We start from the raw sequence: 25,772 nt of genomic DNA, 5'->3' as shown, positions 1-25,772 counted from the left end.
CCAGCAGCTCACTCCAAGTAATGAAAGGTCCGTGTTTCATTTGTCTGAAAATGAAGATAATGTCTAAATTACACTGCCCATCAAAGTACAATGACCCCTGTTTTCCCTGGTTTTTATTTTCAGTGTTTGTGATCACTTCCATATATGTTAACAGATCAATAATGCCCTCTAGTGAGCAGTGTTAGAAAGTAACAATATATTTACTCAACTTTAACATCCTTTACATTTTTTCTGATGTGATATTTACTATAGTCTGCTGGAGGGCCTGTTATCTCTTTAATCTCTTTACTATTTGTTACTGATTATTAATAAGTATTCTTTTCTGTTTTAAATGTTATAAGCTCATTGTTTTGTACAACTACCAATAAATTTGTGACAGTTTTAAGATAAAACTTGACCGTGTTGTTGTTAACGATATTTCAGTTTGGGTAAATAACCCAACAGTTACATGAACACTGGGTAAAGTTAACCCAGTATTAAGTAAACCCAAACTAGGTCAATATAACCCAGCTCCACCTCAACCAGCAATCTGAATCCTTCTATGAAGAATCAAACAATCAGCCGAGCTGAAACCAACAAACTTTATTACATACTGCATGTCCTTTTTAGCATAATACATCAATTATCAACATCAGAATATATATGGCTCCGATTTCAAGGTACAGAAATCACTCAACAAAATACCCTGTTTGGACAAACAACCAATACAAAGTGCGCAAATAAAGTTGATTTCAAGTCAACTGCATCACATTACAGAACTGCTGTTGTGTCTTTAGAAAAACAAACAAACAAACAAATGAATTAAAGCTTACATTCAGAAACCTCGGGAGGGTCTGTATTTATCATGGGACAGTATTCATTATCTCCTCTGGTGCTTACCGAAGCAGTGACCCCATGCATCGTATTAAACTGGCACACATGCACGCACACATGCACGCACGCACACACACACCACACTCACACACAGGCAACCATCCACACGTACACATACAAACTTGAGTATAAATACTGTATATTTGGCACCATGTTTTAGCATAGAACATAAAAAATACAACTTGCAAATACAACATTGTTATCATATGGAGGTAATATTTGATTTTGGCACATTACAAGAACAATAAAGGTTTAAAAAGTTCATGTAATCCTACTTATTACATGCATCAGTCTTCACTGAAAGGTTATTAAGTTAAGAATAAAAACCCACTTAACTGTATATAGCAAGAATTCCCTCAGCGTTTCTTAAAAATCCCCACCTCGCTCAGCCGGTTAGCTTCATGGAGAGCGTCTGACTGCAGAGATCCCCCATGTTATAGTGGTATCAAGCAGCGTACATGCCGAATGACAAGGAAAGCACCATATTTCAGAATGGTTGCAGTTCTTCAGCGCCATAATGAGCAATGTAAACAAATGGCAACGTATAAGTTGAGTATGGACTCTGTAAACCCTTAAAGCCAAGATGTCTTCAAAATCTAACTAAGACATAATCATATATTGCACTCTAGAAGAAATCCTAAGTCCTTACTGCACAAAGGGGTTGTCCTGGCCTGTTCAAACCATCACGACAAACAAAAAGCTGGTATATAGATATAGAATTAATAAGGTATTCAGTAATACTATGTTTATTATAACATCTCGTGTATATTAACATTGATATATAGATTATTTGAACATTATGATATGAAAGATACATATTTATAAATTGCTATGAATATAGGCGAGTGCCTCCGTTGAACAGACGCAGCGCCGGGTATAACATAATAACTATTCTATGATTACGTCATTTTCATCCCAAACAAATACAAATAAATGCTTCCACGCGCGCGGCTCACGGGAGAAAACCCGGCGTGAAACTCCATAGTGAATATGAATTGAAGCCTCCCATGCACAGAGAGGTTTCAATACAGGTCGGGACTGGTTTTCAAACAGGCCAGCGTGAACCTTAAAACCTCAGCATGCATGCTAAGTAAGCAGAACAGCAATCTCTGGTGGACACGTAGAGAAATGACAGAAACATCTCGATATATATTTATATATATATATATGTATATATACTGTAGGTTTTGTGTTCGATTTGTGGTGCCTTACTGGAAATATGTGAGCGCACACGACTAAAACACTAAAGTTTAAAGATTAAACTGGGGCCGCGTTGAACAATCTGCAATAAATAAAGTCAACAATGGCCCCTCGCCGACAACAACGCAATACAATTTCTTGTTTTCAGCCTCCCAGCGTCCACACATGTATATTTGCACCAACATTTATATTAGATTCACATCAGTATTCTATCTTAGAGCAGCAGAAACACATACGCACTGTAAACTGTATGGACAGAAAACAAGGAACGGACAATTCCTTCATTTTGTGGAATCTGTGTTGACCTCAATCTGTGGTGGGGCACAGTACTATGTGTTGAGATGTGAGCTAGTGAGCATATCCTGGGGGGGAAAACTCCAGCTGTGTGTGTGTGTGTGTGTGTGTGTGTGTGTGTGTGTCTGTCAGAGACCAAAAAAACACACACACGTTAAGTTTTATGCCTAAGGCTTGACTTGGCAAGCTGCCCTGACTCCTTGGTAACTTCACTGTATCTTCCACAGATGTACCAAACCACCGATCAGAACCACCAACCCCTAACAGGAACAAATACGCAACACTAACTTTACATGTAAATAGCCTGGTTCCAAAAGACATGCAGGCAATGTCCACCATCACGGATGGCTAATTCACTAACAACTTTAACAACAAACCTTCAGAAAGCTCAATCGAGTTTTATACTCAAAACGCCAGCAGCATGCACTTTTGCGCGAATAAAATAAAATAAAATAATTGCCTGTAATCTTATTCATAACATAACTCCACGTTTGTCTATGCAAATTCACTCGACACTGGAATTGAGAAGCTCACAATATCCACAATCTGCAAGAAAAAAGCAAAAAACCGCATCAAGCCACGCTCTAACTCTAGTATAAGTCTACCGCCAGCTTTCTACAGTGACATCAGGATGAACTATCGTGAACTACCTGTAATCTACAACCCTGCTCTAACACAGTCTGCGTGTCCCGCAACATCCCACAAACAGAGGACGCTGTTCACTCCTTTCCCTCCGTCGTCACTCTGTATTCTGACACATCTGCTCCGCTCTGCACTGACGGCGCCACACCGGTGCTCACCTCCGTGTCCTTCAACTGAAAGCTTATGTGCAAGAACTCAAGTGGCATTTTATCACCGTGGGAGTGGTGCTGTGATGTCAAAAGGAAAGAAAAGAAAGAAAGAAAGAAAGAAAGAAAGAAAAAAGGGTTTTGCACCCTTAATGTACAGCAGTGACGGTGGTTCTCGCGAAGGGACCACCGGGTATGACAATGCCAGCGCCGCCTGGACTGAGCAAACTGCAGCCACATGCAGCATCCAGTCGCAGGCAGGTTTGTCTCCCTAAAGCTGCAGGGGACGTTAAGATGCCTGAACGGAGCCCTGAAAGGACCACGATTGAGGCAAAATGAAGCCGTAATGGTCGAAGAGCTGCCTGGTTGCAAAACTGGGCCGCGCCCGCGCGAAGCCCGCCTAGAGGCCGGTGAGGTCCACGATCGCCTTGATGAAGATGGTGTCGTCGCGGATGTAAGAGTTTTTGGCGTCGAGCTTGGAGAGCGGGCAGAAGAGCGGACAGCCGCTGGCGATGTTCATCTCGCTCACGGGCCTCTGGAAGGAGGAGGAAGTGACGTCGGGTCGAAAGGCGTCGATGATGTGCTCCCTGTTGCTCTGGTCCAGCAGCATCAGAGTCACCTGGAGGTGAGAAGGAGGGAGAGAGGTTTCAAACAGTCTTATGTGTCTGTCATGTGGACGGAGCGAATATCAGCATGTGATATGATCGCACGTCGTCAAACAGCTTTTTCCTTTTGGATCTACATTTTATAGATATAGTTATTTTCAAATAACCTGAACTATCACTTTAAGATTACAGATTGAAATGAGGACGAGAAGAGCTGGAATGCAGGAAGACGAGACTCGTTTGGACCTGCGGGGCTGTAGTCGTCCCTCAACAGGACAGATGTATGTGAGAGATTTTAGTAAAAATGCTGAGAAACTAACTTTCAATTTCCCCACTTTAAAACACGTTTTGCATGAGACCACTCCGGCTTCTCTTCCACATTGACAGGGCTGCAAATCCTGCGTACATGCCCCTCGTTGTCTTGACATGTGTTACCTTCTGGTTGAAGGGCCATTTGAGCAGGGCGTCGCTCAGTCCCCTCATCACCACAAAGAACAAGGACAAGTGGCTGCCGCGCCCCGTCCCATCTCCGTTCAGATAGATCCGCAGACACATCTTATAGCCGTACTTACTGGTGTAGAAGGCTGGAAGAGGAAGAGGAGTTCAGCGTCAGTCATGAGGATAACAGACATCTGAACAGGCCGTTTAGACCAGGTCTCACTGTCCTCTGGTTTTTGACAAACAAGGACCAATGAAGACCTCTTATGTAAAATAACGGCCCCTGTTACCTGGTGAGAACATGGCGGGGGCTCGACCTGCGATGGCGTCCTGTCTCTTCTTGGCGAAATCAGAGATCCTCCAGACAAAGACGCCGTCAAAGGTAGTGGCGGACATTTCCCTCAGCCGGCCCTCCATCTCAGCCACCGTCAGGTCCTTCAGCCCCACCGTCCTCTCCAGCTGTCGCACCTGGAAAATAAAACAAGGTCACACGTTTGTCATTTAATCCATTTTATATTCTCCACATAAAAACTGAACTGAATTTAAACCAGGTTTCCTTCCAGTCCCACCTTGTTACTCAGCGCCTCGATCTTGTCCTGGTCCAGTTTATGCTGACGGTTGCTGGCCTCCATGGTGGTGGCGAACCTCTCCACCTCTCGGTTCAGGACACACACCACATTTTCGAACGTGCCGGCTTTGACTTCCAGTTCGGTGCACCTGCGGCCCAGCTCGGCCACCTTGGTCTTTTCGCTGTGGAGCTGGAGCTCCAGCGCCGCTCCCACCGAGCTGGGCAAAGGCGTGAAGGAGGTAGACACGGAGAGAGTGGGAGCCAGAGTGGGAGGCGGAGGGAGAGGGGCTGATGTAGGAGGACCGGGGGGGCCGGAGCTGGAGGATGAGGAGGAGGCGGCGGCGGCTCCCTGCACGGGAGGCCCAGAGGAGGTGGTGCTGAGCTGGGAGACTCTGGCCTCGAGCTCCCTGAGGGACTGTTGCAGTTCCACCAGTTTGTGTCCGGCCAGTTCCAGTCCCTGGGGCTGCAGGCCCTCCATGCTCACTTTCATGCCCATGATGTAGTGCAGCAGCAGGTTCAGGTGCTCGTAGGCGTAGGCGCGCTCATGGTCATGAATCTTTTCCTTCTCCACCTTCAGAGAGGGAGGCGACAGACTGAAGCTCAGAACTGGATTATTGTAGAGAAACAAATCCTGACCTCTGCTCTCAGATACAGTAAATACTGTATTTACTATATAAATACACAGTAAATACAGTATTTTTAGGACATTTCCTCTCTCTCCTGCTGATGCTTTTCATACAATCTTTAATCTAAATGTGTGAAAATATAAAAATCAGGTTACTCACAGACATGTCACATCCCACGACATGAAATCGACACGGAGTTCTGAATTTGCTGCAGAACTTAATGTGGTCCACATACTGGAGAAACAACAACAACAACAACAACAAAAGGACATTACGTATAATTTTATATTTGAAAAATCGTATAAATAATACTGCAGTTTGATGTAATGACAACATGAGGGACCAAGAGCTGCCGCTACATGAACACATTCACCTTCTCTCTGGGTATTTTCTTCTTGGCGCAGCCTTCACAGATCATCGGGTACTTGGGACAGATCTCATCATGCGCCTGGGAGAGAAACAAAGAAGTGACAGTGTTTCTGTGAATGAAACACAAAGAGCTGCTGCGACACGCTGAGCGTCTCCAGTGGAGATAAATCATTTCCCACCTTGATGTTTTTGAAGTGAAACGGCTCCTTGCAGTACTTGCAGTTGAGCGTTCTCTCCGGGCACTCGCGCTCGTTGTGGCGCTCCTGTTCGTTGAAGCGAATTCGTTCTTTGCAGGAGGGGCAGGGGATGATCATGAACTCGCACTTCCCCTCGTGGTTCAGCTGTAGGGAGCAGAGTTTAAGCTGAGCTGCTGTAACTGTCTACACACACACACACACACACACACACACACACACACACACACACGGCGAGGCTGTGGGGCAGACAGTAAAAACAAAGCTTTACCTACTGATCAAACAACGGCGTAAAAGCGCTCACCTCGTACTCTTTAATGCTGCCTTTCCAAGTGCAACTTTCATTGACGCAAACAGCTGACAGGTTTTCAACTTCCCTCCGAACTGCGTTGTCAGGAAAAGCCTGAAATAACAAGACGAGACAAAAGGGATCTGCTGTCACACTGAGTCTGAGCGGCGTTCGCCTCCTGTTCCATTATATTGATTATTTATGTTGAGGAAACGCGTGTATTGAACATGTATTTGTTTATTTTCTCCTTCCCTTGTCGGGGTGTGTGATCGGAGGAATTTGCTTCGGCGGCACAGACACAGTTTCATTGAATCTGAAAAGTTTTTCATCCTCTTTGCACGTTTATAAGTTTAGTTTGAGCAGCTGTCTGCTTGTTGTCTCTTTTCAGACTGCACATCTGTATATTTGAGCTAACTGTGTGATATCATCAATTGTTTTGTTTGTTTTGTGTTTTTACTGTTGTTGTCTCTTCTTAGACGATACATCACAATCAACACTACTTTCATATCTGCGCTGTGTTGTGCTTTTACAATAATGAAACTTACATTGTACATATAAAAGCTCAACTAGAGACAAGAGTTATAGCTATACAGCTATAAACATCATGTTCACGCTTTGTATTGGAACTATGTTAAACTGCATCGTCCCTATTAAATAAATGGAGAAATAAACTAAACTAAAAGAAAGGGAAATGAAAACATTGTGTTTGATCCATGTTCACTGCTCCTCGTGATGTGGTGGAAACACAAACAGCAAAAAGGGACTTTTATTTTGTAGTTTAGTTCCTGTGGCCTGGAACTATTTTGTTAAAAATGGGCTAAAAGAGAAGAAGTAAAGGATTATTTCCATTTTATGCCACTTTGTTTTTCTACTCCACTAGATTTCAATGGAAAATATTGTACTTTTTATTCCACTACATTTATATGATATAATTACTGGTTACTTATTTTCTTTGATGAAAGTTTTACATGTAAAAAACAAAATGAAGCCGGTATAAAATACACAGCATTATTAAGATTAAACTGGCGGGTCCCAACGCTTGCAGATCGATCCATTTAAACAACTGTTGGTTAAAAATTAGTATACAAATATTAGAGAAAAGTAAAAAGAAAGAAAGAAAGCTATCAACTATTTCATAATATCAAATAAACTGCATCAGTCACAGAGGATATTTTTCAAATTTTTCAAGTAGTTTTACTTTGAAATCTAAATAATTTCACCGATAATACTTTTACTTTTACATGTAATGGAGTATTTGTACGTGATTATATTGGTACTGAAGTACTACTGAAGAACAGGATGTGAACACTTCTTCTACCACTGTGTCTGAGTGTGATGAGTTTCAGTTTCTGTGCTGAGAACTCGTCCCGACAAACATCTGACATTATTATATATAGAAGCAGATCGTCTGTTAGAGACATGAGACATCAAAACGAAAGCAGCTTTGTTTGTCCTGTGTTTCTTCATCAGTGTCTGTGGTTCCTGCAGGAAATGTGTTGCAGCGTCTTGGGGATCAGACGAATATTTTTATCATCTGAGAGCGTCAGATGAAGACGAGGAGGAGGAGGAGGAGGAGGAGGAGGAGGAGGAGGAGTCTAACATCAGTGAGCAGCTCAAACGCCACAGCTGGTCTCCAGAAATATATGCACTGTAAACACTTCAATGCATATTTAAATGTTAAATTTGTTTTAATTGTTTGCATTTTATTAGATTTTTTTAATACTTTGTTTTTGAACAATATATATAAATAAATACATTTTCATAATTTAGAGGAAAACACATCAGCTGGATGGAGCTGATTCAAATATATAATAATAATCATTCAAATCATTTTTCAAGCTAAATTGACAAACATTCTTTGATTCCAGCTTTTCAGTTGTTAGAATTAAACTGAATATTTGGGGGTCTTAGGTTCTTGATCGATAAAAACAAACTGTGAGGACCATTTTTTAAACTATTTTCTGACATTTTATAGACGATTAAACAAGAAAAATTTGTTCTTATAAATTATTGTTTCAATGAAAATACCACTGGAGCATCAATTGTACATTTTATATGACTTCACTGGTGCTTAAGTTACATCAAGAAATTCACTTTAATTAAACAAAAAGTCCAATTCAAGATATTTTTCAAGATAATTCAAAAATATTTTTCTTTCTTGGATAAAAATTCTTTCATACTCACACATCCTTGTTTCAGAATCGACGTGGGATCCTCAAAAATATCCTCTTTAATGCAGGCGTTGCATTTCTGGGGTCCGCTACTGCAATAAAAGAAAAAGAATATCAAAAACATCAGACACCCAAAATCTGAAAGTATCTAAATACATTTACTCAAGTATTGTACTTAAACACAGGTTTGAGGTACTTCACTTGAGGATTGTACCCTGATACTTTTCAGAGGGAAATGTTGCACTTTTTACAGCTTCAGTCACTTTTCATATTCGGATTATTAAAACAAAATAACACATAAATTATGATGTTTTATTACGGATTAGGCCACGCAGCAGATTATAAAGTATTTACATAATTAAAGTACATAAGACTTGAGATCAGGACTGGGACGCTGCAGCAGGACACACCCACATCCAGACGTCAGGGTCAAGGAGCGATTGACGACCATTTGTGGCTGCAGTCTTATTGTTTACATTATATTTACATTTTAATTTCATTTTTTTGGATCTGTACTGCAGCAGTTCTTTCACACCAGCGTGTTGGATTTCTTCCGCCTATTTTGTTCGATGGATTAGCATTTTGAAATCCCACACAAAGTCCGATCAGATCAAAGTAAACCTTATATATAAGTGACAATGACCCTCAATCATAAATGTTTTTCTTAAAAATCATTCTGATCATTTTCTCTGTTAAAATGTTAAATTTAGTGTCAATGCATTTTGATTTTTAAGATAATACAGACACTAGATGCTGCTCTTTGTCTCTCCCTTGTGGTTAATACAAAAACTCCAGTGTTTCAACTTTTATTTTGAAAGTCGATGAACTGGATGACCCCTCGTTCAGACGGACAAAAGCGAGCAGCTTTGAATATTGTATCAAGAGAATCCCTGTTGCTCCTACAAACGTGGTTACACAGTTCTTCCTCCACGCTCAGATCGTCCGCTAACGCTCAAACCTCTCTCAAATCTTTTGTCCTCATTGTGTTTCCGTAGCTGCTCACCTCACTGTCCTGTTGAAGCAGTAGGAACAGAAGCGATGTCCACACTGGGCTTGAAATGGTCGTCTCAGTATGTTGTGGCAGCAGTTGCACAGGTGCTTGTCCTCCAGCTTGTTGCCCAGGATCTTCTTGGGGAAGCCGGGTTTATTGCTCTCCATGGACGAGGGAGGGGACGGTTCCTGTGTGGCCATGGTGTCTGTTCACACGTCACACCTGCGGAAGAAACAACATGTCAAGACTTTGAACAATTCGTTTTGAACAGTTGGAAAAGCGTTGGGTGATAAATTAGCTGTGGTGAGAACACTTTATTTCGTGGGTCCTGTATTTTCCGTCTAATTTCCTGGAAACTTTCCTCATGATTTCCTAAAATTAGAAAAAATTAGAAAGGATATTAAGATCTTTCTCTGATGGATATACTAACACTTTCTCCATGTAACTCATATTTAAATTGCAAAGGCCTTTTTAGAAATATTCTTATAATTTACAGCTAAATAGCTTTTCACAATTATGAGGAAATTAGCATTTTCATTATTTCCTCTGGGACCCAGAAACCCACCAGTACCGTAAGAGCTGAAATAATTAGTTGATTAATTGATAGACATAAAATTAACTGGAATCAACTGCTTAATATAAAATTATCAAGTAGCTTCTGAAATGTAAAATATTTGCAAGTTTCTCCAGTTTTCATTGATAGTAACTCAACATCTCCTGGTTTCTGAGCCAATGGTCGGACAAAAGGGAGAGAAATCTGAAATGTTAACTCCGGCTCCAGGGAATAATGGTGGATGTTTTTCTACTGTTTTCTGACCGGCAAAGGTTTGGGCACCTCATGACAAAGATGAGATATTTTGTTGATTTTTGAAGTGAAAAGAAGTAAATACAGAACCTGGGGGAGATACTGTGTCAACTGATTACTAAGGAAAGGTTCTTTATTTTACCCTCCACTATTATTCCTATAGCACTTTAAGCAATTTGATCCTTACAAAAATAACCACAAAGATTTGTTTTTAATGTTCCTATTTTTTTGCACATGTTGCATCACGTTGCATGAGATGTGCAAATTTTTAAATAAAAATCTATACATTTATTTATATTTAGATATAAAGGGAACAATTTCTAATAAGGCTCCGTAGATGCAATCAACCTCAAAGTTTCACTTGAATTATTAGCATCACAATGTACTTTAAGTACCAAAAGCAGAACGACCCAATTCAGAGTAATGTTGTTAATTATTGATGCATTAATGTGTGACTAAAGGAGAGGCTAATTTACCTTTGTAGCATCGCTGTGATAACGCTTCATTATCGATCTGTTCATAATAATATGAATCTGTAAAGTAACTAGTAACTGATGCTATGATGATGCTAGGAGTCTATACAACAACAAACAACTACAACTTCAACTGCAACAGTTAAAGTCTGAAACCAGGTTTTGAGTTCCTCCAAAAGACAAGATGGAGACAGAGCAGAGATGCTAGTTTACAAATGCAGACAGACACAGAACATTCATGTTGAGCAGAGCTGCGTATTGAACAGCTTCCTGTCGACACGTGTATTTGTTTATGTTTCTTTTCCCTGTCAGGATGTAAAATCAGCTGAATTCATGTCTGCACCACAGTTCAGTTTAGTTTCTGAGAAGAGTAAAAACCACGAGCACCGACGTTTATCCTGCATGTCGGCTTTTACACATCACAGATTCATCCGCAGATTTTTTTTTCTTGATTAGAAAAACTGATCGCTTGATCTATAAAATGTCAGAAAAACTGTCTATACTCATCTATCAACCGTCACGCAAACGTAGTGATTTCGGAGTCAGGAACTAGTGAAGGTTATAAGTGAGTGAATATAACGGGCAGCTGCTGGTAATCCAGCTGTGCCGCCTTTAAAAACACACTGTCAGCCATCAAACATGACTGTATCATGAGTGTGAAACCTTCCTCCTCCTGTGATCAATGGTTCCTCTCTGTGAGGCTGAGCATCACAGGCCAGCAGCTGAAAGGCCCACACCCTTTGTTTACATTCCCACTCTGCATCCATGGCTCCTTGTGGTCTACTTGGCACAAACTGATGATGATGATGATGATGATGATGATGATGATGGTGGTGGTGGTGGTGATGGTGGTGATGATGATGATGATGAAGCCTCTCCTTTCTAGTCCAACAATACCCGCTCAGCTAAGCCTACCCAGTAACGATGCTGACAAATCGCACATCCATTGTCTGTCCTCTGCTTCCTTCTCCTTCCTTGTTGCTAAGCTATCAGCATCCTCTAGTCAGGAGTGGTACCCAGCACCCAGCACGGCGCCACGCCCCTTTCAAACCTGAGGCTTCGCTGCCAGAGACACACCGTTTACTGGAAAAAGCCTTTTTCACAAACGCTGCCGTGTCGATCACTGGAGTTTTCACTTACCAGCGGTTTTTTTTTTTTTTTTTTTTTTTTTTTTTTAAGTCTAAACTGTCATCGCGCGCGGAGGTCTGTGAAATCACTTTTCCCGGGTCGCAGGTTGACGCTCGTGCGGTGTGCGGATGTCGCGCGCGGTTCTGCAGCCGACTGGAGGTGTTTTCTTCAGCGTTAGCCACATAATATAGACGTGGTCCCCAAAAAGCGACGGCTGTTATTGTCCAATATCGCCATTGCACTTTCCAGACTGGGTGTTACGTCATGCGGTGGGCCGGACGCGGGTTGATAGGCAGACGAGATGTGGAGGCGCGAATCTGATTGGTTCAAAATTCAAGAGTGGGCGGGGCCTTTGAGTAAGAGCACAATAAATCCTCCGGGCAACAACATTTTAGAATTTAAAGAGGAATTATCTATCTATCTATCTATCTATCTATCTATCATCTATCTATCTATCTATCTGTCTATTTATCTGTCTGTTTTGGTCTCAGGTTTATTGCACTGTTGTTTATTTTTTTTAATTTGCCTTTTATCTTATTTTTTCATTATATCCTCTTATTTCCATTAAATATATTTTATTATACATTTTTTATTATTATATATTTTTACTACTTGAGTGTAAACAATGTAAAATACTCTGAATTAAACTCCTGCTTAAGTCCGAGTGGAGAAATATTATTCAAAGTATCTAAAGTAAAATGTTCCCTGTGACTGATGGATTATTGTATGTGACATTATTAGATCGTTGATACAGCTGCATCAAAGCGTGAGCAGCTGCAGCTGCAGCTCCAGGTGGAGCTGCTTTTAACTACTTTATATATTATTCAGTAGTTTACTCCAGTGGCTGTCAACCTAGGGGTCAGGGCCCCTCTAAAGGGTCACAAGATAAATCTGATGGGTCGGAGAGACGATTAATGGGAGAGGAAAGAAGAAAAAATTAATGGGAGAGGAAAGAAGAAAAAATTAATTTCTGCAACACAATAAAGGATCATTTCAACTGTTTTTTTTTGTTTTTGTTTTTAATGAACCCATCTGAGAAGTTAAGAGGAGAAAAGTCTCCCCGAACTTTAAGATTTTACATGCAAAAGTTTATAAAACATGATGCAGTTATTGATTAAACTACCAAACAACTACTGGCAACTGGGATTCAACCACCTCTGTCAGTTATAATTCTGATTAGGTTTAGTTGTTTGCCTCCATTTGTCTGTGTTTATGTCAGAACTGCTCTCAAGAAACAGAAATACTCTTGAAGATGTGCATCAGAGCCTTTTATTTCACAATGGCGATGTAGTTATAAAGCGATGTAGAAAGGCACAGTTTGGGTTTAACACCGCTGAAAACACGAGCTTCTATTTTTCCTGAAACAAAATCAAAGTTACAGTGGAAATGTTCTCTGACGCTGACGAAGGGAAAAACAGGACATTTTAAATTAGTTGAAAATCTCTCCAGTTATACGAGTGAATAATCCTGTAATCTATAATCTATATGATTACAGACAGTTTTAGTCAAAAATCCATATTTACAATAAAAGCACAGATTAAACTCAGATGTTTTACTCTCTTTTGCAGATGGATTCAACATGTTTTCACACTCACGTGCAGCCGGACTGTATTCACAAACACCACACACTATCAGTGAAAAATGGCTGTAAATGTAATTAAACGACATCATACACACATCCCCTGCTGAGTGACTTATGTACATGACATAAATATAATTTATTGGCAATTTAATTCTAAGAAAAGAACATTAAACAGCACAAGTTGACCTTTTCTGACATGTTTGGAAAACAATGAAACAGGACCTTTGGACCTTAAGTAAAAATCCCACCATGGTGAAATGCATAATAAATGCTCTCAGATAAATAGTACACACACGCTAACATGCCGCTTCAGTTTACCCTCTAGTTACCCTCCAGCACAACTTCTTGTCTAAAAAGAGCGATAAAATAGTCCTGAGTGGGAAAAGGGGGAAAGAAGTTCTTATTGCACGATTTCAGTTAAAAGTTCACACCAGCTGAAGAGAGCTGTCTCGAACGAGCTTTGGCATCAGATCGCATCTGATCACTGCTGATCTGCACAGTTCAACCGACATAAATAATTGAAGATAAAGCTTCTGTCCGGACAGTCCGACACACGACCGGCTGCGTTTAAGTCTCTTCAAGCAGCTTCTGGAGGTTTTCCTGAATCTAGGATGACAGAACATATCGGACATCTTTAAAAGTGTGGAGATGTTGATCAATGTTTTTATTGTAGTTTTTAAACGGAAGTTTTTCCACATTTTGGAAAAATGTTTATTCACTTTCTTGCTGAGAGTTAGATGAGGACATGAGGCTTGTATTTTGGCGGGGGGCAGGGACTTCCTGGAGTCTTGTTGTCACTCGTTTTTGTGTGGGTTAAACAAACAAGATAGATGACAGAGCCAGGCTAGCTGGTTCTGCTAAGCTAAGCTAAGCTAAATGTTTCCAGCCTTTAGCTTGGTCGCACAGATGTAACAGTGGTATCAATCTTCTCGTCTAACTCTCAGCAAGAAAGAGAATCAGCTTTCTGACAAACCACAAGTGTCTTTTAGTTGCTGCTTTATGAAATGTCTTCGTAACATTTTGATCTATGACATGTGATCGACATGTTGACGTCAAACACTACTGAACAGAAGATATAAAAGATCTTTTTCACTGTGCAGTTTATAAAAGTTGGACAAACCTTTTCTAGCTTGAACAGGTTGGTGGACAGTTCTCCGTAGATCTCAGCGTTCACTTCATCCTGAGACCTGCAGCTTACTGCGTTCCTGCAACGAGATTTGCACTAAACCATCAACCAAATCGTGTGTTTTAAACCAAATGAAATGAAAGCAGCACGAGTGGATTTTGTGACTGTGACACCGGCATCAGGCTCTTACTCGTTCCGAATGTTCTCCCCCACCGACACCAGGGAGTTCAGGCGATGCTCCAGAGCCACAATCTTGAAAGCCATGTAACAGGAGGACAAGACAAGAACGCCGACTCTGTTCAGACACACAAACGCAGCCGAGGATGAGCATTCAATCTCTAACCACACAGAACAATCGCTGACACGCCCCGAATAATGGAAGTAAAGGCTCGTCTCGTCAGACAGCTCCGGGTTCTCGTATTACAGCATGATGACAGGACACTCACAAAACCAAATAGATGAGGAGGATGGCGTGAAGCGACACCGACTGCGAGGATTTGTCTCCACGGGTTGGTTTGGCTGAACATATAAACAACAGAAAAACAGAGAAATATTGATTTGGCTGTTGTTGAAATTGCATTTTACACCATTTTACAATTTGGAAACAGATGAATTTTGGGGGAAAAGCAAAGCAAAGCAAAGCAAAGAAAAGAAAAGAAAAGAAAAGAAAAAAAGAAAAGATATTCCTTTATTAGTCCCACAGTTGGGAAATTTGCAGCGTTGCAGCAGCAAAGAAAGAAAGAAAGAAGAAAAAACTACAAAATGTCATTATAAAATACTTAAAAACAAGATCAATAGAAGATAATAACATAATATGTGCAATTAGATTTTTAAATACAACAAAGATAGCAGCAGGAAGCGGATGAAAAGTTGACGATTAGGGAAAATAGAAGAGAAAAAACAGTGCTACTCGTGTGTCGCCATCTTGAAACCCACAATATGTCGTTTTTATGCTTCTTGTTTTGTGCAGATTAAACGACTGAGATTGTAATTAGTTAATTAGTGAGCTTCAGAGATACTGGTAGGTGGATTTTGTTTCCTTTAGACATGACCAGGCGAGCTGTTTCTCCCTGGTCTTTATGCTAAGCTAAGCTAGGCTAACCAGTTGCTGGAGTGGTATTCATCTTCTCATGTAACTCTCAAAGTATTCCTTCAAACCGACACATGAGGAAAGTGTCAGTGTGATTCTTGGCCATTGATTCTGAACTCAAGACGTGGTTGAAGTACCGTTGTTGAGGGCGGCTCTGTGTTTCTGGCCCGGAGTCTGCAGGTGGATGTCGGCGTGGACCGAAACCTCTCCGCTCTTCACTGCGCTCAGAAACGTGTCGGGGAGGCCGCCGAAGTCTGCTCAAGGAAACAAGAGAGAAACCTGTGACTCGAGCCCTGAGTAAATATTGACATCCTGACAGAGCGACAAGAAAAAAAACTGGCTCCATACTGTGAATGACATGAACAAAAAAGAGATTTCTTTCATTATTCAACATGAGCATCACTGTTTTCCTGCCAAACGTCTCCACAATGACAAAAAGCAAAGTCTCCGTGGCTCAAATTTCACTTGGCTTCTCTCCAGCTCTCTGCAAACGAAACACACCGATGACACCGGACACACCCTGAGCACAGGAGCGAAGGGAGGCTGAATGTGAACAGTAGATCAACGTATAAAGCATCTTTGCTCTCAGGGGGAAAGACGAGCATGGAGCACACACCGGTTAGTTTGTCATAGTCTGGAGTCTGAGACCCGGAGCTGCTGCTCTCCATCATCTCCTGCCGCCGCTGCTGCACGACGCCGTCCAGGTCAGAGAAGTCTCTGGAAAAGTCCTGCACGGGAAGTTATAACACGGAGACCACATACAGAGTGAGCGAGGAGTTTCTATACGAGCTTTTTATCACTATGGAAACGTTAAAGAAAAATGATCTTCATGTCAAAGAGGACGGACGCACTGACCAGAGGAAGCGCCGACGGGCAGTTCACTCTGAAGCTGCTGTCACAGGACGAGGTGACGGGGCTGTTGCACGTCTTTTCCACCTGGAGGGACAGTTTACACATTTTAGCAAGAAGAATATACACAAGACATTTTTCCTTTTTTAAAGCAGAATTAAGAAATTTCTTTTGGCCACTTGTGGGCAGCAGAAAAAAGTTGATTAATTCTGTTTCTATGTTTCAGACCTGCTCTCGTCTTCATAGCGAAACATACAATTTGAAAACACTGAATCCTGTTGGGATGACGTGGTGTGACTGACCTCCAGGTGGATGCAGATGGATCTCAGGAGTTTGTAGGTGGTGTTTCGAGACAGGAGGGACACGAACACGTGCTGGAAAACAGCAGTTTACAGTCACTTGCACGTTTACGTCACAGGAGGAAAAACTGACCGTGTCGACGATCCTCTCACCTGGTCACTTGTAGTTTCAATCACAAGAGCGTTTGGCACTAATAATGCAGTTTTAGTTTTCTTGATGAATGTCACGGACACCGCTGGGATTGAAATCTGCAGAGGAGAGAAAATGTGCGTCTTAATCTTCACCGGAGAATTCAGCCACAAAAAACACGAAGTCAAATCATTTCTTTGTCTCATGTTTCAGAGCGGCACCTTCGTGTCTCTGCCGAAGACTTTGGAGTGGAAACAGATCCAGTTATCAGAGACGAACATTTTGCCCTGATACAACATGTCTTTCTGCAGGGCACAAGTGTAACCTGTGGACACACACACACACACACACACACACACACACACACACACACACATACGTCACGTTAAAATGAACAGTCTAACGTTTCTGTGCTTCTCACATTCAGATAAAGACAAACACTCACTTTGTTTGAGTGACTCATCTTTGCTGACTTCCTTGAATAACTTATGATACTGAGCGTTCGTCTTCGATAACTGCAAAAAAACAACAACAACAAACAGATTGTTTTTGTTAAGAAACTGCAAAAAAAAGAAGAAGAAAAAACTGTAAAATTTGTCAAAGTGGAAAGTGTTGGATCAGGATGTGTGTGTACCTGACTGGGCTGCGATTTCTTCCTTTCAAACTTAGTTTCAAAGTCACTTGGACTCAGCATCGGTGAAAGCTGCTCCACAGGTTTGAGTCTGAGGGAGGAGAGGTCAGTGTTTACGGTTGAGGTGGCGTGGAAACACCTGAGGAGGACAGGTGAGGCGGTCCTCCGGTCCACGCAGATTTATATCATCAGACAACAGTAACTGTGGGTCGTGCACGCTCTCACCTGTGGTTACGCAAGAGCTGCTTACACAGCAACAGCAGATCTGTCAACAGCACCTCAGTCATGCAGGTGTACAGCAGTGAGGAGGAATTATAGAGCCGGAGCGCATAGAGAGGATCCAGAGGCCGAGTGCTTCAACTCTTTGTTTCAGTGTCACATTTGTCTTTTAGATTATTCTCTGCTATGTGTGGAAATTAATTCTCTACGTCTATTTTAGTTTGTAAACTCACTTCTCTCAAATTCCTTCTCCAGGGACAAAAAAAGAAGTAATTTTACCTTTTTTTAATGTACCACAAATAGAAAATGTGTTTTTACGTCTGATAACTAAAGTACGATTCAGAGCGTTCAGAGAATCTGCAGTTCGTCTCAGTGCTTATAAATATTTAGATTTCATCGTGTTTAAACCTGCAACTAACAATTATTTCAATTAACAAATAATCAGCTGATTATTTTCTCGATAAATTCATCTTTGAATATCTTTTTTAATATATTATAAAACATAGAAAAACAGATAATCCTCACACTGGAGACGCTGGAACCATCACTTGAAAAATTACTTTTATGAGTTTCTTGGTGACACTTTACTTTAACCTCACTATGCTCCTGTTTATAATCAGTATCTAAGAAGTACTTTCTAATATTCTATAATGTGTTTGTATGCAGGTTATTAATGGAGGCTGGTGTATAATTAGATATAAATGATAATACAGTAAAACACAGTTGTAATAATATAAAATCTGTCTTCACAGGAGACGTAATAAAGTTTTAAAGTAAAGTGTTACCGGTTCGTTGTATGAGCAGGACTATACGAGCTTCCTCACCTCTTGCTGGCTGGTTTCTTCCTGCTCTCTGAGGGCTCGGACTCTGTGTCCAGACCCAGGTGGAGGTCTACAGGTGACTGTCCTCGCCTCCTCTGTCTCCCCTCACCCCCATTCTCCACCTCAGACCTGGACACAGGAAACAAGACACTGTTCTCTCTCTAACCTTTCAGTCTGTTGTCATGTTGTTTCTTGTTTCTGTTTCTGCATGCAGTATACTTTTGTTTTCCTTGTATTTTTTTTACTCATTTTATACATTTGTTTCAGTAACTTTTATCCATCTGAATGTCCTTTAATCAGCACTTCAGTCTGTTTAAAATGTGCTGCAGAAATGAACTTGACTCGACTCTTTTCCTAAAGACTGTCAAACTTGTCCTAACACATTCACTTTGCAGGAGTGGTCTCCTTCAACACACACACACACACACACACACACACACACACACGACACATAACATCTCTCTAAGTCATGCATACAACAGCCAAAGCTAAAAGAAAGTCTTTACCATTCATTACTGGAATGAAAACTTTTGGATCTGGAGTTTCTAAATGCAAATGAAGCCTCTCTGGTTCTATTCCGTGCCACGTACGCGCCACACTCATCCAGTGAAAACAACACAGCCCTTTAATTCAAATACATTGTTTGAAGCAGGATATGCATGCAAAATAACCACAATGCATTAGGCCTGAATCGCCTACTCTCAAGCTGGAGAGCGAACCCGGCCCTTCCTCTCCATCTCATCCACACTCACGTCGAGCGAATCCCGCGGGAGTCCCTGCTGGAAAGTTGCTCCGGTGTAGATAACGGGGTCAGAGGTCTGTCCGCCTGCTCCGTCATCAGTACCATCTTTTTACATTTCACAGCACATCTCCCGACACCGCTTCCCACCGCCGCCCTCGTTCCCTCATGTGACAGAGGCGCTGCAGGAAGCCTGGAAACGGAAAGTTTGGGAAGATCGCTCGATGGCCCGAGAAGCCCGACAGAGGAGGAGCCGGGAGAGGCGGAGGGAGGAGCAGGGAGCGACACCAGGAACTACAGGGAAGAAGTTTGAACCCCTGTTACAGGACTAAACCTTGCAGATACAGTTCCCCCTGTAATAACATAGTTACATTGGGGGAATATAATTTTCCTAACGCACACAAATATGAAAATAAATCACTCACGAGGTTGAATTTCGCGTAAAATCTTTGCGTAATAAGCTTAAAGTAGCTCGTTTCTACGTCACTCCATTACGCAGTATCTCTGTTGATCTACTTCTTTTAACTGTTTTTGGACTCACTTCACATTATCGGTCACAACACAGTGCGACAGAGAGAGAGCTCCAGCAGGGGGCAGCAGAGTCCAGATGATGTCATGTCTGAACTTTTCAGGTGAGTTTTACCCTCAGGTAACCCCTGGTATCAGTGATGGAAACTTAGAGCTACTTCATACTTTTACGTCACTACAACTCAGAGAGAGAGATTGTACTTTTTACCCCACTGTATTTATTTAACAGATACAGGAACTAGTTACATTTCAGATTAAGAGTTTTCATAAAATATATAAGATTACAAAATAAAAATACATCTTTAAAGATTAAACCCAATGTTTTTGCTTAATGAACACTTAGAAAAAAGTCCAGTTGGGATCCTTTGACACATTTCAGACATTAGTGAAATATTTCTCATTAAACTTTTATCAAACTGTCCGAGGCCCAAACAGGAAGTGAAATTATCCGGTGTTTTAACACAAAGCAAAGATTAGAGAAAAGTATAAGAGATACATTTTTAAAAATTCTCCCCCTCTCCCATTAATCGTCTCCCGACCCTTCAGTTTTATCTTCTGATCCTCTGGAGGGGCCCGACCCCGAGGTTTGGAACCGCTGGGCTGAAATACTTAAATATATATAAAACAGTTCAAACCAGCTTCAACAATATAATGATAACAAGTGGAAATGTTCCTGCAGAACAACTACTACAGGACTTTTAACTTCTTGCACCACTGACAACAAACCTGAAGTACCACAGATAAAAGTTATATATAAATATTACATATTTTATCATTGGATTAATATTATTGATGCATTAATGTGTAAGATGCATTTTTTTATTTCTTTGATGGCAGCCTTACGTCACCAGCTGGAAACAGTCAAGACGTCTTGTCCATTATATTATAAACATAATAACAAACTGCTGGTTAAAGGTTTAATTTAATTCTGCATATATTGTTTTTTTTTCTATAATAGATGTTGAACCTGCAGCTTGATTACTTTTACAGCCAAAAGAACCAAAGTTTGACTGAATATAAAACAAGTATTACATTTCTGAAACTTCCACAAACACATTGTTAGATTGATGTCGGAAACCTGCAGCATAAATAAGTAAAACATGTTTGTGTTTTTGAGTTTACTGCCCAGAAACACTGAAACATCATCAAAGATACAAGGACACGCTTCGACCCCCAGGAGTCGCTGTTGCAGCATTTAATGAATCATCAGTCCAGAGTTTTGCAACAGACTTGTCAGAGTTCATTAAGTGAACCAGGAGACAATGGCGCAGCCAGCACTGCGAGCTAGCAGCTAGTTAGCGTGTCATTAATCATGGCTGACAGGGAACAAGGGGTTAAAGAAAGCTGCCAGAGTCTCCGTGAGTCATTTCAAACTGCAGGATAATTCACAGAGGAGGAGACGAGGAGATCACGTCCGTTCACTCTTCACATCTCCAAATACATATTTTCATAATTACTGCAACTCATCGACTACAATTAAAGTCAAAACAGACATTTACAGCTACTATTTCAATTCCTGAAAACAACCACGTAATAATTTGGTGCTAATTATACAGAGAATAATTGGTACACTTAATTTATATCGATTCTGAATATAGAGATTTGTGAACAAGCATGAAAATAATTCAACATTGTAATAATATAGTAATAAATATTCTAGTAAAAAATTACTTCAGTTTAAATAAAGAAATTTCAAGGAAATGACTATTTTGCCATAATTTTCACCAAAGTACACGAGAACCTTTCTAGGAAATAATTAGGAAATTACTGACCCTAACCTGTAAAATGAAGTTGCTAATGCTAATCCGCTACGTCTTAATAATGTCTCCAAAGGTTTCCTGGAAGAAATCATGTAATTTGGTGCCAATTACACATAAAATGGAAATAAAGCTGAGTTCAGTTAGTTGTGTTGAGTTTATTATTGACCTGCAGATGAATTTCAGTGAAAGAAATTACTCCATTTAAACCCCAGTGAATATTTATTACCCACTAATTTATAACTGGAAACTTTATTCTTCATTTATACTGAATTTTATGGATATTTGTTCATTTGTCGACACATTTCAAACAGTAGAGAAACGTGTAGCTCACCTTCTATCCTCTGAATAAAAGTCACAATGTTGTGTTAGCTTAGCATTTAGAAACTCTTCTTATAATTACATCATTACATGGTTCTCTCTTGGACACTTCTTTGGAAATTATTTAAAAATAAATTGGAATTTATGGATCCCTAAAATAAAGAGTTACTACAACAAATATACAGGAGTAAAAAAATACAATATCCTCCTCTGATACATGGTGAAAAGTATAAAGTAGCATTCATTTTAAATACTGGAAAGGCTTCAGAGGAGCTTATAGGTGTGCAGACAGAGCCAGGCCAGCTGTTCCCCTCTGTTTCCAGTATTTAAGCTAAGCTAAGCTAATGCTCTCATCTTCAGCGTACAGACACGAGAGTGGTATCAATCTTCTCGTCTGACTCTCGGCAATAAACTGATTAAGTGTTTTTCTATAACTACTCTTTTAAAGCCTGGTAGGAAGAGTTGATTTTTATTGAGCATCAGCTGATGCCCGTTGCATTGTGGGATTTACTTTCTGCTGCCTTTGGCTCCTGAGAAACATCTCCTTCTGTAGGCAGAAGGCTTTTCACTGCCTGTCAGATATTCCACCACAGAGAGACGCAGAACAAGGAAGGCATAGAGAAAGGGTGGGGGGTGCAGTGTGTGTGTGTGTGTGTGTGCGTGTGCGTGTGTGTGTGTGTGTGTGTGTGCGTGTGCGTGTGTGTGTGTGTGAGGGACAGAGAGAGAGTGCAAAAATGGTACTTGTGACGGGGGAAGATTGAAGTCCTGTTAAGTGCTCTGCTTGAAAGCATGTCTGGCCTCATTAGCTGTCAGTTGTAACAATACTGAACTGGCAGTGAAGACAGGTTGGAGTCTCGTGGTCATAAATCACTCCTCGACAGCTGCCTGACAAGCTGGGAACCAGTACACAGGCACGGGCGCCCTCTCCACCTCGACACTGCACAGGCACACAGCCGTCTCAGATATCATCGCCCTGAAATTACCTGGAAAACAGAAATGCGGGAGATTGCTTTCATTTCACGTCTGCATACATGTGTCGTGAGCCCTCATCTCCTGTGTGCGTCAGTCTGTCTGTCCATTAGCTAAACGAGCAGCGGCTGCAGTGACTTCTCCGAAGCGGAGGGGGGGGGTAAAGAGCGAGGCCTGCAGGTCATTAATCATGGCCCCTGACGTGCAGAGCAGGAGGCCAAGGCTCCCCTATGCATACAGCTGCCGGGCCACACTCAAAGCACAGGCGATGTGTTGACCCTACACCCCCCCCCCCCCCCCCCCCCCCCCCCCCCCCAAACTCCCAACGCCTGTGGCTCTCATCTGTCCAACTCCCTCACTGTTTGTGTCAGTCATGAGAGCTGTCAGGCCCCGCCTCCTCCCGACCAACCGCAGCACTCTCCACGCCGACTCCTCTTATCGCTGTGTCGACTTTTCATCTGACCCAGATTAGACAGCGACAACGAGCTGAATATATTTTTTAAACATTTTTAGCCTCATTAGCAACACGGCCTCCGTCCAGACTGAAATATCTCATTCATGCTCCCCTCAGGATGAACTGTAATGACCTCTGTGATCCACTGCGGTTTCCTCTAATTTGTGGTTGTCAATGAAAACCTTCCACAGACATTCATGTTCTCCTGAGGATGAATTCGGACTCACAGTGACCTTGACCTTTGACCTTTGACCACCAAATTCTAATCAGTTCATCCTTGACCCCGAATTAATGTTTGCGCCAAATTTGAAGAAGTTCCCTCAAGGCTGTTACTGAGATATCGCCGTCACAAGAACAGGAGGCATAATAATCCTAACTGCAGAATTTCTTTACAGGCTTTTTCCCGGAGCTTTCACCTGGGCGCCAAAGCCTGGGAAGAGCTAGTAAGTGGACCTTGAGTTAAGATTTTACTACTGTCTCCAACGTCAAGACTGAACTTTCACCCTCAAAATAATTGTTAGTTGCAACTCGTCTTCATTTGTGCTCCAGCTCCACATTCCTGTGATTGTACGTCACGCTGCAGCGAACGGAGACACTGTCCAAACGGAGACACTGTCCAAACGGAGACACTGTCCTCCACGTCCAGACACATCAAACACCCAAAGTCCCAAAAATCCAAAAATGTGAAAATCCAATGTGCCATCGTCCTCGTTCCCATCCGCTGACATAACGTCATCCGCAGACCCGCAGCTGCTTGCATAATGATGAAAGCCAGTGAAGCTGCGAGACACTGAAACACTGTTTCATCATTCACAGCCACTAAATCACGAGTCCAGACATCTGCTGAAAGCCGATTCCTTATCAGCCTTCCAGCGAGATTTGGGGAACATCTGGAGTTTCTGAGGACTTTGGCACCGCGCTGGGCCGGAGGACTCACAGAGAAGGCTAATTTTCCGGGATGTGTTGACACTTACACGGTCGACCAGGTGATCTATTGCAGCGTAAAATGTATTCTCAATGAGTCTGTGTGCACATGAAGGAAACCAGAAAAAGATGTCTGAGGCTGCTTTTCATAAGAAGCTGACGGATTTGAAATTACAGGAAACATTTTTCCTGTAATGAAACATTTAACGTCTCCGTTACTGTTGTTGCACCTGTTGTCAAGCTTCTCAGTCCCGACGCCCGATTTCAAATAACACTGAAGGAAACTTCGGGAGGTCCAAGATGAATTTTGCCGACTAAAATAACAACCGTCACTGTTAGATTTAATCAGCTGTAGCTAGCTGGCTATAAGCTAACGTTAGCTGGCTATAAGCTAACGTTAGCTGGCTATAAGCTAACGTTAGCTGACGCCACTTGACTTTTGTTTTCGGGTTGTCCGTCCGTCCGTCCCATTCTCGTGGACACGATATCTCAGTAACGCCTTGACGGAACTTCTTCAAATTGGGCGCAAACGTTCACTAGGACTCAAAGATGAACGGATTGGATTTTGGGGGTCAAAGGTCAAAGGTCAACCTCTCAAATCACGATTTTAAGGCCTTGGGAACGCGATATCTGGAGAATTCTGTCAGTTTTAGCTCAAAATTTCACACAAACATTTTCATATTACTGGATAAACAGGGATGTAACCTGAAACCGAGTGGCGGAGTGATACAACTGCGAGGCGGGATATTCTACTTTTCAAAGAAGAATCTTCTAAAGGGTTTTAAATATTCACTAAACAGCTGCATGTGAGAATACTTGATCGAAAGCTGCATGTCAGTGGTTAATGATCCATGCAGAAGACATGCAAATAAAGAAAAAGCATTGTTTTCTTGTGCACACGTGACGCGATCATCACGGGCTCTTCCACTGGGACGGACATTTTTCTGATGTTTTGTTAATCAAAGATTTAATTGATTAATGGAGGAAGCAGGTGGCAGATTAATGGATAACAGAGTTGAAGCCCTAGTTTTTATAGCTCTTTATTTCTGCAGCTTTCCTCTGTAACCTTTTTACAGCTTTCCACATTTTTACTGATTTAACACACACACACACACATGCACAAACACACACATGCACACACACACATCCTGTCTGATCTAAGTTAGTGGCAGAGATCAGGTCTGGTGGTTAGACTAAACAACAGCATTTGAGTGGATTTGCTCTCTCTCATTAATCATCCTGACAGCTTGAAAAACAACATTTCCTCCTTAATGACTGTATTTGAGTAATCATGCCTGCTTATTTCCATGCAAGCATCTCATTCTGCTTCTCTCTCTCTCTCTCTCTCTCTCTTTCTGCTGCCGTCCATGTGTGTGTATTTTGGAGGCTTTGTTCCTGACCTCCCAAGTCTGCGGCCGTGGCGTCTGTGCCGGGTCACGCCGGCCAATTACAGCCGGTTATGTTCATGAAGAGGGTGAAAAACCATAACCGATGAGAAAATGCGACTGCGAGGATCCAGAT

At 41.6% G+C, this 25,772-nt stretch overlaps 2 protein-coding genes across 4 annotated transcripts; both read right to left on the bottom strand.

Annotated features, from left to right (window-relative positions):
• Positions 1-567: 567 nt before the first annotated feature.
• Positions 568-12,150, bottom strand: LOC111666015 (TNF receptor-associated factor 2-like). Its single transcript, XM_023421202.2, has 11 exons — positions 11,825-12,150; positions 9,419-9,628; positions 8,429-8,507; positions 6,260-6,358; positions 5,941-6,102; positions 5,766-5,840; positions 5,552-5,626; positions 4,768-5,337; positions 4,489-4,666; positions 4,196-4,344; positions 568-3,774 (listed from the first exon to the last, which is right to left on the bottom strand). The coding sequence occupies exons 2-11, from the start codon at positions 9,604-9,606 to the stop codon at positions 3,556-3,558; spliced, it is 1,794 nt and encodes a 597-aa protein (XP_023276970.1). The 5' UTR covers positions 9,607-9,628; positions 11,825-12,150; the 3' UTR covers positions 568-3,555.
• A 915-nt stretch (positions 12,151-13,065) lies between these two features.
• On the bottom strand, positions 13,066-19,790 carry LOC111666000 (GRAM domain-containing protein 2B-like). 3 transcript variants are annotated; one of them, XM_023421178.2, is made up of 15 exons: positions 19,724-19,790; positions 19,312-19,592; positions 18,563-18,688; positions 17,523-17,610; positions 17,334-17,403; positions 17,110-17,213; positions 16,912-17,007; positions 16,762-16,833; positions 16,466-16,546; positions 16,227-16,338; positions 15,748-15,864; positions 14,967-15,039; positions 14,711-14,815; positions 14,515-14,599; positions 13,066-14,000 (listed from the first exon to the last, which is right to left on the bottom strand). In XM_023421178.2, the coding sequence occupies exons 2-15, from the start codon at positions 19,404-19,406 to the stop codon at positions 13,962-13,964; spliced, it is 1,263 nt and encodes a 420-aa protein (XP_023276946.1). In that variant the 5' UTR covers positions 19,407-19,592; positions 19,724-19,790; the 3' UTR covers positions 13,066-13,961. The 3 variants fall into 3 exon arrangements, with proteins under 3 accessions (XP_023276946.1, XP_087034078.1, XP_087034079.1); XM_087177952.1 differs by having other exon boundaries at positions 14,967-15,045; positions 19,724-19,788; XM_087177953.1 differs by lacking the exon at positions 19,724-19,790 and having other exon boundaries at positions 14,967-15,045; positions 19,312-19,596.
• Between the last annotated feature and the right edge of the window lie 5,982 nt (positions 19,791-25,772).

Source organism: Seriola lalandi, unplaced genomic scaffold, assembly GCF_002814215.2.
Source record: "Seriola lalandi dorsalis isolate HSWRI2012SDOR001 ecotype SW California unplaced genomic scaffold, Sedor1 jcf7180002054666, whole genome shotgun sequence".
In the NCBI taxonomy this organism is placed as follows: Eukaryota; Metazoa; Chordata; class Actinopteri; order Carangiformes; family Carangidae; genus Seriola; species Seriola lalandi.
Note: the sequence above shows the minus strand (reverse complement) of the source record. Positions and strands in the feature narration are given on the sequence as shown.

Excerpts from the sequence above, each read along its gene's own strand:
- LOC111666015 (XM_023421202.2), bottom strand. The coding sequence starts at position 9,606 with ATGGCCACACAGGAACCGTCCCCTCCCTCGTCCATGGAGAGCAATAAA. Across the intron at positions 6,359-8,428 it reads CGATTCTGAAACAAGGATGT|GCTTTTCCTGACAACGCAGT; the intron begins GTGAGTATGAAA and ends TTGTTATTTCAG. Across the intron at positions 5,627-5,765 it reads AGAAAATACCCAGAGAGAAG|TATGTGGACCACATTAAGTT; the intron begins GTGAATGTGTTC and ends TTGTTTCTCCAG.
- LOC111666000 (XM_087177952.1), bottom strand. The coding sequence starts at position 19,406 with ATGGTACTGATGACGGAGCAGGCGGACAGACCTCTGACCCCGTTATCT. Across the intron at positions 17,008-17,109 it reads TCTTCGGCAGAGACACGAAG|ATTTCAATCCCAGCGGTGTC; the intron begins GTGCCGCTCTGA and ends TCTCCTCTGCAG. Across the intron at positions 16,339-16,465 it reads GCCCGTCGGCGCTTCCTCTG|GACTTTTCCAGAGACTTCTC; the intron begins GTCAGTGCGTCC and ends CTTCCCGTGCAG.